Source organism: Leucopleurus acutus (genome assembly GCF_964270905.1).
Source record: "Leucopleurus acutus genome assembly, chromosome: 2".
Taxonomy (NCBI): Eukaryota; Metazoa; Chordata; class Mammalia; order Artiodactyla; family Delphinidae; genus Leucopleurus; species Leucopleurus acutus.
The window spans coordinates 21660196-21671603 of record NC_139143.1 but is presented as its reverse complement, the minus strand read 5'-3'; the positions used below and the strand labels follow the sequence as shown (position 1 = coordinate 21671603).

The 11408-nt window shown below is 46.0% G+C and overlaps 1 protein-coding gene across 1 annotated transcript; it reads right to left on the bottom strand.

Annotated features, from left to right (window-relative positions):
• Positions 1–1233: 1233 nt before the first annotated feature.
• Positions 1234–3141, bottom strand: CCDC185 (coiled-coil domain containing 185; the record flags this gene model as incomplete). The annotated part of the gene is made up of 1 exon (XM_082864722.1): positions 1234–3141. The coding sequence occupies one exon, from the start codon at positions 3139–3141 to the stop codon at positions 1234–1236; it is 1908 nt and encodes a 635-aa protein (XP_082720848.1).
• Positions 3142–11408: the final 8267 nt, after the last annotated feature.

The window sequence follows — 11408 nt, the reverse complement described above, 5'->3', positions numbered from 1 at the left end:
ATATGGATCTCACACTGACCTTTGAACAAAACCCCTTGCCAGGTCACCTTTCATGTCATTTCAAAAACACTAAGAAGACACAAATCTTCCAGTGGGGCTTACTTCCTCTTCTCTTTTTTTTTTTTTTTTTGAAAGACAAATGTTACATTAGGGGCATTTAAAGAACACCTTTAGAATTTTTCAATAGAGACTTTGAGATGTGATGGGTTAAATTCTACTTAGCTTCTGGCTCCTTATTTTTTATATGTCGTGTTCCTGAATCATGCTTAGCCATTCGTTCAGACTGTTTAGGTTAATTAGACACAATGTGGGTAGACAGAATGACATCACATATCTCCTTCAGAAGAGACAGAGGAGAAACAGAGGGGAAGAGAAGGACTCTAATAGAATTTTGTTCCAAAAGACTGGATGAGACTGACCAAAAGGGGGAAAGAAAAAAGAATTGGACCAAAAGATTCCAGTGAGCTTTTGGACAGCATGTCTGTGGTGGTGCAGTCAATCAGTAGTGCTAAAGGAATTATAAATATTTCCTATTAACACAGGAAGGGAAGGCCAAAGAAGTACAGCCTGGGAGGATCTGCAGAGAGCTGTTTCCAAAAATATTTCACAGAACATCAATCCCATGGAAAGATCCAAGAAAAAAGAGTTCTGTGGTTTGTGAAAAACACTAGGTTAATCAAATGTGTCTTTACTGCCAGACTTTTCAGAGCCTTTAAAAATTTCACATGCATTATGAAATCCCAAGAGGGGCTGTACTATGCTGTGTTCCCAAATATACTTGTTTACAGAAATTCCCCCCACCCCTAGCCCCACACACTTTTTTTTTTCTTGGAAATTTCTTATGACGGGTACATTACACTTCACACTTTCATAAGTTCTGGGACGGAAAGACTTACCTCATGACACAGAACTGTATTCCCCACTGTAGATTTTTCTTTGGTTTCTCAAAGATGTGCCTGACATATGCTTCTAAGATTACTTGAGAACTAAATGAATATTTTCTATTTAAATCCAAATGTACAAAGGCAAGTAATTTTCTTAAAATTTCCAAATTTCTACCCCAACCCTCTCAACCATCCAAATGAATCAATAACCTAGTTCATCAGAGGAAATTGCAGCTATTTTATGTACTTTTAAAAAATGAATGCTCAATTATAATCAGATTATAAAATGAATCACATTGCCACATCTCTTTCTAGCCGCCTGGGCTGTAAGCTATTTGTTGTCAGGTTCTCAGTGGCCTCTTCCCTGCTGCCCAGCTCGAACCTGGGCCTCCCGCCCTATCGGATCAAAGAAGTTGTTGGCAAACTTTCTCACGTTGTCTGTCCCGGGGGCCCTGGAGATCTTTTGGAATTCACCGAAGGTTGCATCTTTCTCTCGCGAGATCTGCTCCGTCTTCTGCTCCTTTTTCCTAATGGCTTCCTTAATGCCCTCGATGTGGCACTTTTCCTCCTTCTCGGCGTTCAGCTTCAGGATGTGATGATTCTTCTCCCGAAGGATGTTGAGCTCCCGAATGTGCTGCACCTTGTCACCGATATTCTTGTGGACGTTACTCCTGGTCTGCAGGATCTTCTGGTCCGCGAGCTCCATGGACAGTCGCTTGTGCTCCTTCCTCTGCTCCTCGGGCTCTTCCGCGCACCACTTGACCTGCTGGCACTGCTCCTCCTCCCTGACCTTCTCCTTCGGCTCCCGGTGATGCTCCTTAATCAGGCCCTGGGGAAAATCTTGGGACCACTGGGAACTCTGTTCCAGGGACAGCTTCCTGAGGAGCTCCTCAGCCTTGGCCTGGCAGTCCATGAGGACCTTCCGGGCCTGGTAATTGACTAGGGAGCTAAGATTGGTCTCCTGGATCTTTTTCTGGCCCTCCGTGGTGTGCACATGCTTCTTTAGACAGGCGTGCTTCAGCCTCTTCTGCAGCTGCAGGCTGTTCTGCTCCCGCAGGTCCTGCATCTTCCTCTCGTGCTCCTGCAGGCGCTGCACCTGGTACTGCTTCCCGTGCTTGGTCTCGGCCTCAGAGGGGACCCCTTCCAGCTTCTCCTGGCGCTGGTTGTCTTGGTCCTCTAGCTGCGCCTTCCACCTGCTCCCCTGCCGGATCGTGTAGGTCGCTTGCCTGTCCCGCTGTCGGACACGCTGCTTCCGCCTCAGGCGAGCCTTGTGCCACTCCTTCTCCTGCTGCCACTGCTCCTGGCTCTGCTGCAGCAGCAGCTGGCGCTCTGTCTCTAGGGTCAACTGGACCTTCTGGTCTGAGCGCTTCAGCTCCTCCCAGGCTAGAGCCGCCTGCTGCTGCAGCTCCCGCATCCTCTGGGCCTTTTTGAGCCAGGTCAGCACCAGGGCCACAATCTTCCGGTCCCTGGAGGACATTACTGCCTTTTCCAGCTTGTACTTGAGGATCTGGGTATGCTGGTTGTGCATCGCCTTGCTGGGGAGCGAGGGCTGGGAGTACTGGCTGGCTAATGACTCCCCTGGATCATTACGGTATCTTTCCTGGATGTACACGCAACCTGACTGCGTCCCGAACTCTCTGGAGGGCACAGAACACTTCTTCGTGAGAACCGAGGAAAGGGACCAGCGACCGAGACCTCTGAAGGCCGGCACTGCCCACTGGTCTCTGCTCTGCACCTTTTCTACCCTGGAAGTTCCACTCGGGGGAGTGTAAGCTCCCTGCGGGTAAGGTGGGGGCGAATCTCCCCAGGCCGGAGGGTGGTGCTGGCAGGGCTGAGGTTGTTGCGGTGGCAGCTGGGGCTGCTGCTGCTGCCAGGCCGGGCTAGGCGGGCTGCCTCCCTGCTCCAGGGGCTTGGTACCTGCCTCCCCCCAGGCGTCTTCCAGGCGCCGTCTGCGGGGCCGGTGCTTCCTGGCGTGGTCCGGGGGCCTCCGGGCCACGTCGGTCAGGCTGCGGCTTTCAGGCGGAAAGTCCGGGTACCGGCGCCGGCGGGGCCGCGGGATGGGCGAGTAGAGCAGGTGCGGCCAGGGCGCCGCGGCCTCGCTCCCCTCTCGGGGAGTCCCGGCCCGGGAGCACAGGCCCTGCTCGCTCTGCGGCCCTGACCCGCCCAGCCGCGCCGAGGATGCGCGCTCCTTGCGGGGCGGCGGGGCCTCCCAGAGGTCCGAGTGAGGCCGCGGGGAGAAGCGGCCGAAGCCCTCCATGCTCCCTCCCCGCGCTCCCAGCGTCTGAGCCAGGGTCCCGGGACCTCACGGGGTCGCTGCGGAGACCCGCCCCGCCCTCGGATCCCGGGGGTCCGGGCCGCCTGTGACGCTGTGGCCACTTCACAATGCACCTCCGCCCCCCCCCCCACCCCCGCCGTTGCCGCAGCCCTCGGCCCTCGCCCACTGGGGACTTCCTACCGCCCGAGCGGTGAGAGGACGGGGGAGGAGGGGAGGGGAGGGGGAGGAGGGGAGGGGAGGGGGAGGAGGGGAGGGGAGGGGGAGGGGAAGGAGAGGGGGAGGGGGGAGAGGCTGTAGAAAGACAGGGTGACCCTTAAAGCTGAGGGTGCGTAGTGAACCCCCACCGGTGTTTCAGGCAGGAATTTGAACTCGCATTTGTACACCTTAGAGTAGCAGAATTTTAAAAGTAGCCAGGTGAAGGCGTTACCCCCAGAATGGAATGTAGCGGGGAAGTCCTTTAGTCAGGGGTCCCTGCGTCTCTGCGCCTCTGCAGTGTATGGAAATGAAGCGGCCGTGGAAACACATTAATTCACTGCACCATCCTTCTGCCCTTTTAAGTTAGCAAGCCCAAAGTGTACTTTTTAAACTTTTAGGGGAGAGAGAGAGAGGGAGAGGGGAGAGAGAGAGAGGGAGTGAGGAGAGAGGAGAGAGGAGAGAGAAGAGAGAGAGAGAGAGAGAGAGAGAGAGAGAGAGAAAACAACTAATTTGTTTTCTCCTAATATGGCAATTACTGCTTTTGACAAAATATGAATGTTAAGTGCACATTTCTGAAATAACATCAGTGGACAGCTTGCCGAAATCACATTGTTGTTTTCCTCTTTCTCCAGTTTTGTGAGATTAATTTTTCTTGTTGAGGCACCCAGGGCTAATGGGAAAAGCACTGGATTTGGTCATGCAAACTTGAGTTTGAATCTCCTCTGCCACTTTCCACTTGTGTGGTCTTGGGCTAGTTACTTAACTCTCCTGACCCTCAAATTCTGGAACAGTGGACTGGAAGAGGGGCCGTGACAGTACCATTGTTGGGCTGCCCTGAGGGTCAGATGAAACTATGTATCAAGAGCTCAGTGCCTTAATGCATTCAATAAACATCATTTTGATGTCCTTCTAGCCTTCAATTACAAATTCTAAGGTTTAATATACGGGTTTACAAAAGTTTCTACACATTCCTAGAAAAGAAGAATGGAATTAATGTTATCCTAAAACAGTTTAGGTAAAGGATAGAGTGCTAGGGAGGGGCGATGCCTCTGTTGTGTTCTGTTGTGTTCATCCTGGACTGTGGATCATGGCTAAGTCACTTCCTTTCTCTGAGATGTAATGAGGAAACAGTTCTGGATAACATTCTCCAAATATGGTCAATCCTTAAAGAAGAAAATTAAGTATTTACTGACCCCAGTCCTCTTCACCCACATCTCCTTGAAGTTTCACAGTGACCCAGCTAGGCAGGACCAGTAGAACTGATAACATTTCCTTAAGACAAATCTGAGACTTGGCCATATTAACTGATTCCCCCAAAGATCAGTTGGTCAATGGTGGAAGTTTTGACTTCAGGTTCCCTTGTCTTTCCATATCATGCTGCCTTTCAGGAAATGCACTTTGAATTGAGACATGTGTTATGGACCGAAAGTTTGTGTTCTTCCCAATTCATATGCTGAAGCCCTAAACCCCAGTGTGATGGTATTTGGAGGTGGGGCCTTTGGGAGGTGATTAGGTTTAGATGAGGTCATGAAGGTGGGGCCTCCATGATAGGATTAGAGGAAGGGACCAGACCTTCTGCTCTCTGCCATGTGAGATCACAAACAGAAGGTGGCTGTCTGTAAGCCCGGAAGCAGGCCGTCACCAAGAAATGAATGTGCTTGCATTTTCACCTAGCACCTCCCAGCCTACAGAACTGTGACAAATAAATGTCTGTTATTTAAGCCACCCAGTCTATGGTGTTTTGTTAGAGCAGCCTCAGCTGACTAAGATGACATGCTTTACAAAAAATTATGATCAGTATATATCCGAGGGTCATGACAGCCATGTTCTTGAAGCCATGTGGTAGCAGCCTTAACCAGAGTGACTGAGGCCTCCCCAGGAGCCCACTCTGCCTGGATGGGATCTCACATGCAGTCATTAGCACGTCTATAGCTGAGGACAGGAGGTTGTTTCTACAATAGGTTTCTATTGGTGCAACTCATACCATTGTTAGAGAAATTATTTAGTGATTATAATTTTTACCAGGAGGCAACTTTTACATAAAATAAATCAAATTTGAAATGGAATCATTTACGTGAGGAAATATTTGGGCATGAACTGAGTTGTGCTGCTATCTGAATGTCATATGCCTTTGTGGAAGCTTTGTAAAACATGTTGTACATCTCCATGTGGCTCTCGCTGGTACCAGGCCATTTCCTGTTACAGAGAAGCAGTGCTGTGTGGACAAAAGTACAGCCACCCAAGAGCCAGGAGACCTGCCACCAGGCAGCTCTGCCACCTGCTGAATCACCTGAAGTGGTCATCTTATTCTCTGTCTGGTGACTCTGGTGGTTTCTTCATTGCTGCAGGAGATGATCTGTAATATCTCATTCAGTCCCCAATGCAGCTAGAAAGAGGAGTTCAATTTAGTAACTCCTGTGGCCTTCATTCTGCAAAACAAAAATGAGTTAATCCCTGAAAAATGCTTACAGCAGTGCTTGGCATGTGGTTGCTGCCTTATAAAAATTAGTCACTAGAGTGATCATTATCATTATTCCAAGAGCATTAAAACCATAGCCATAGTGTAGGCCGAATTTAAAGACATAGTTTGGCAGATGTAAGCTATTACATATGGAATGGAAAAACAATGAGGTTCTACTGTATAGTACAGAGAACTATATTCAGTATCCTATGATAAACCATAATGGAAAAGAATATTTTTTAAAAAAAGAATGTATATATATATATGTAACTGAATCACTTTGCTGTACAGCAGAAATTAACACAACATTGTAAACCAACTATACTTCAATTATAAAGAAAGAAAGAAAGAGAGGAAGAAAGAAAGGAAGGAAGGAAGAAAGGAAGAAGGGAAGAAAGAAAGAAAGAGAGAGAAAGAAAGAAAGAAATACATAGTTTGGAGCAAGCCAGTTTCCCAATTCAGGGCTCTTTGGCCTCTTTCTTGCCCTGAAGGTTCTCAGAATTCCTCATGGAATTGAGAATAGCTCACTCACCTCTGTTGACGATAGAGGGGACACAGTCTTAACTTCATGATGCCACAAACATTTATTGAAATCTGGGGCAGGATTAGAAAGATAATCAAAGGTCCTTGCCCATAATATTGCTAAGAGAAACATGTTCAGGTAACGGATGTGGTAAGTGGTTAGATGGTAAATTCAACAGTATTCCTAGAGGAGGGAGGGGTTAGTTTATAACGGAAGTTCATCCAGGTTGTTCATAAGGGAAGAGTTCACATAGAATGATGGTGCTAAACCTGGGAAGGGAACTAGGATCTCACCATACAGGGATGGGCAGGAGGACACACCTGGCAGAGGACACTGTGTGGCCACAGTGTGAAGCCTCAGAAATGCTTGGCATGTGGGGTCATGTGTGGTTTGTGTAGTGGGGACTTGGGGTATGTGTGCAGTGCCGTGACAGGTGATGGCACCAAAAAGGTGGGCTGGACCCAGATTCCACTGGGCCCTGAATGCTAGGCCAAGGAGCACAGGCTTCCCGCTGGGCAGTAGGGTTCCAGCTGTGTCCAGAAGTGCTTCAGGATTCCTTGAAGCTGCCAGGGGCCCAGAGGAGGTGGGGCTAGAGGACTTCAGGGCAGCCTCTGAGGCCTCTGTCCCTGCTTCACCCAGAGCAGCTCAGAGCAGCTCCGATTTTATCTGTTTTCTATCCTGGGGTTCTTGGTAACACCTTCTTGAAAAAGTTGGGGCTTCCTCTGCTTATAAAAAAGCATTACAATCCACTATGTAGACAACAGTGAGTCAGTAAAAGTCTTGAAACCAAAAAGTGACCCGATTTAGTTTCTATTTTAGAAAGCTCACCCTGGCAGCAAGGTAGAAGATAAATTGAGATGAGTGTGGGGAGGGGACTTGGAGAAAGGGGGCTAATTAAGAAATTGGTTCGGTAATGGGGCAAGCAAGAAGGAAGTGAGTGTAAACCCAGACATTGGCAAGGGGAGAGGGAGGGATGGATTCAAGGTACACGGCAGAGGTCAAGGAACCATGACCTGAAGGTGGACTCGATCTGGAGAAAGAGGGTTTCTACCCCAGGGGCCTGGGAAGATGGTGAGTGGCAGTGACAAGAGGTCTCAATCCAGGTGACCTTGAAAACAGTGATTTTGGAAATCAGGTGAAAGAAGCTGTAATAAAAGTGACTACGGCACAGGGCAGCAAACAGAATGTCTGGAAGAGGCTGATGAAACTGGGAAGAGAAACCTTATCTTTTGAGGGACCTGGTGATGAGGCTCCTGCTTAGAGCACAGCTGCCCAAGCAGGACAAGTGCTCTCACCTGCATTGTTAGCATCTGGTCAAGATCCCTGGGAGAATGACTACCTGGGAAGCCTTGATCAGCTCTTCCATCAGGCAGATGAAAGAGATGTTTTGTAAATGTTCAGCTGCGAAGCATTCCCTTGATACTAGGAACAATCAGCCTCCTTTTTATTTGGCAGAAAAATCCTCAATGTATTTCACTGGAGGCCTCAGAATTTAGACATTCTGCCAAATGAGGACATGGGCCTCTTTTCTGCATTTGTTGGAGACTTAGGAAATATGGCAAAATGTGCTCTAACCTCACAATCTGAATTGACTTATGGAATAGACGTGTGTCTTGGGCCCTTATTCAGAATGACTGTTAGTGTCTTCAGATTTGATCTCTTGGCACAAAGCAACTAGTTCTTGGATGGTCCAAAGGGGAGAAATAAACTAGAGTTTCTCTATCCAATATAGCAGCTGGCAGCCACACATGGGTATGAGCATTTGAACATGGGTAGTTCCAGTTGTCATGTGCTATGAGTATAAAATACACACTGATTTTAAAAATTTACTATAAAAATAGTTAAATATCTCAACACTTTTTATAATATTGGTCACTTGTTGAGATGGCATTTTAAACACAGTGGACTAAATAAAACATTATCAAAGTTAATTTCACATGTTATTTGTTTTAATGTGGCTATTAGTCAATTTAAAATTATATATATGTAAGTATATATCACAGTATATTTCTATTGGACAACACTACTGTAGATAATTGAGGTTCCTCAAAATTCATGTTGCAAGTGAAAGCTTTTAACGTCTAAATAATTTTTATTTTATGTAAATTTATTGCTTTGAGTAGAAGGGTTTAAGATGGCGGCATAGGAAGACCCTGAACTCAACTCCTCCCATGGACACAACAAACGTACAGCTACATATGGATAATTTTCTTCTGAAAAGGACCTGAGAACTAGATAAACAGTGTCTTGACAACAAAAGATAAAAAAGATGCATTGAGACAGAGAAACAGAGACACGGTCTCACCCAGGTCCCCACCCCAGAAGCAGTGACCCACGGCTGGGAGGGATCCCAAAGATATAGAACTTTCCCTCAAGGAGTGAAGGGATTGAGCCCCATGTGAGGCACCCTGACCTTTGGGTCCAGCACTGAAAAGAGGAGCCCCACAAATCAGTGGGGATTAAGTCCGTGAGAACCATAAAACTATAGGGAACAGAGAACCCACTCTTAAAGGGCTTACATGCAGACCCATTTGCAGTGAGATCCAGGGCAAAAGTGGCAGAAAGGGCAAAAATGGCAAAGAGCACCTAGACCATAAGTGAGGGAGACCCACTTACTGATTTTACAGTGGCTGCCAGAGAGGTAGGAACCTGCTGGGACTTTCTTGGGGATGGAAGTGCTGGTGGGCACGTGTTTTACAATCTCATCCTAACTTGCTGGTGAAGAGCTGGTGAATGCCATTTTTGGCACCCTCCTTCTAGCCTGATAGCACCAGAGGGCATGCTCTACCCGCTCCACAATACAACCCAGCTGGTTGAGGGTCTTGCCCACCCTGTGCAGCAGCTGCACCACAACCAGGCTGGGCGAATGCACTGTGTCCTGCCTTCTCCATGCAGTGGCCATGCTGCAACCAAGTCAGGTGAGCACCCCAGGCCCCTGCCTTTTCCACACAGCAGCTGAGACCCCAACACAGCTGGTGTGTGCATGCAGCCCACACAAGGGCCTCCCCTTGAGCACCTGGCTCTGGTGTTCAGGGAAGACTGTGCTTCTGGGCCCCAAGGGTCATCTCCTACACAAGAACACTCCTTCAAGACCGTGAGAAGTAGGTGTTTTGCCTGATACATATAGACAAACATAGGTAGTCAGACAAAATGAGGAGACAGAGGAATACGTTCCAAACCAAAGAACAAGACAAATCCCCAGCAAAAGACATTAATGAAATGAAGATAAGCAACCTACCTGATAAATAGTTCAAAGTAATGATCATAAAAATGCCCACCAAACTTGGAACAATAATGAATGAACACAGCAAAAACTTCAACAAAGCAATAGAAAATATAAGAAAGTACCAAACAGAAGTTATAAATGAACTGAAAACTATACTTGAGGGGTTCAACAGTAGACCAGATGAAGTAGAAGGATGAATCAATGAGCTGGAAGACAAAGCAATGAAAATCACCCAGACAGAGCAGCAAAATGAAAAAGAATTTTAGAAAGTGAAGATACTTAAGTAACATCTGGTCCAGCATCAGGTGGAATAACACTTGCGTTAGAGTGATCTCAGAAAGAGCAGACACAGAGTAAGGGCCAGAAAAATAATTTGAAGAAATAATGGTTGAAAACTTCCCTAATCTGGGGAAGGGAGCAGATAGCCAGGTCCAGGAAGCCCAGGGAGTTCCAAGTAAGATGAGCCCAAAGAGAGCCACACCAAGACACATTATAGTTAAAATGGTAAAAATTAAAGCTAAAGAGAGAATCTTAAAGGCAGCAAGAGAAAAACAACTTACAATGTATAAGGGAAACCCCATAAAGCTGTTAGTAGAATTTTCAACAGAAATTTTACAGGCCAGAAGGGAGTGGCATGATGTAATCAAGGTGCTGAAAAGAAAAAATTTCCAGCCAAGAATTCTCAACCTGACAAGGTTATCATTCAGAATTGAAGAAGAGATTAAGAGTTTTCCAGATAAGCAAATGCTAAAGGTGTTCATCACCACTAAACTGGCCCTACAAGAAATGTTAAAGGCAATTCTCTAAGCTGGAAAGAAAAGGCACTGATTAATAATATGAAAACATACAAAAGTAAAAGTCTCACTAGAAAGGTAAATATACAGGAAAGGTAGTAGATCAACCACTTATAAAACAGGTATGAAGGTTGAAAGACAAAAGTAGTAAAATTAACTAAAATTATAATAGTTAAGGGAAGCATAAAATAAAAAGATGTAAAAGATACCATTAAAAAAACATGGAGGGGGAAGTAAAAATGTAAAGCTTTGGAATGTGTTCAAAATTAAGTTGCTATCAACTTACATCGCTGTATACATAGGATGTTATATATGAACCTCACAGTAACCACAAGGAAAAAACTTAAACACACAAAAGAAAATGAGAAAGGAATCTAAACATAACACTGAAGAAAGCCAAAAGACCACAAGGAAAGAGAGAAAGAGAAGAAAGGAACAGAGAAGAAGAAGAACAACAAAAAAGCCAGAGAACGATTAACCAAAAGGCAATAAGTACATGCCTATTAGTAATTGCTTTAAGTGTAAATGGACTAAACTCACCAATCAAAAGACATAGAGTGGCTGAATGGATGAAAAAACGGGACCCATCTATATGCTACCTACAAGAGGCTCACTTTAGAAGTAAGGACTGAATGTGAAGGGGTGGAAAAAGATAGTCCATGCAAATGGAAACAAAAAGGAAGCTTGTGTAGCTATACTCATCAGACAAAAGAGACTTTAAAACAAAATCTGTAATAAAAGACAAAGAAGGGCACGGAATAATAATAAAGGAGTCAATCCAGCAAGAAGGTATAACATTTATAAATATATGCACCCAACATATGAGCACCAAAGTATATAAAGCCAATATTAACATACCTAAAGAGAGCAATTGAAAGCAATACAATAATAGTAGGAGATTTTAACACTCCACTTACAGCAATGGGTAGATCATCCAGACGGAAAATCAATAAGGAAACATCAGCCTTAAATGACACATTAGATCAGATGGCCTTAATAGATGCCTACAGAACACTCCATCCAAAAGCAGCAGAATGCACATTCTTCTCC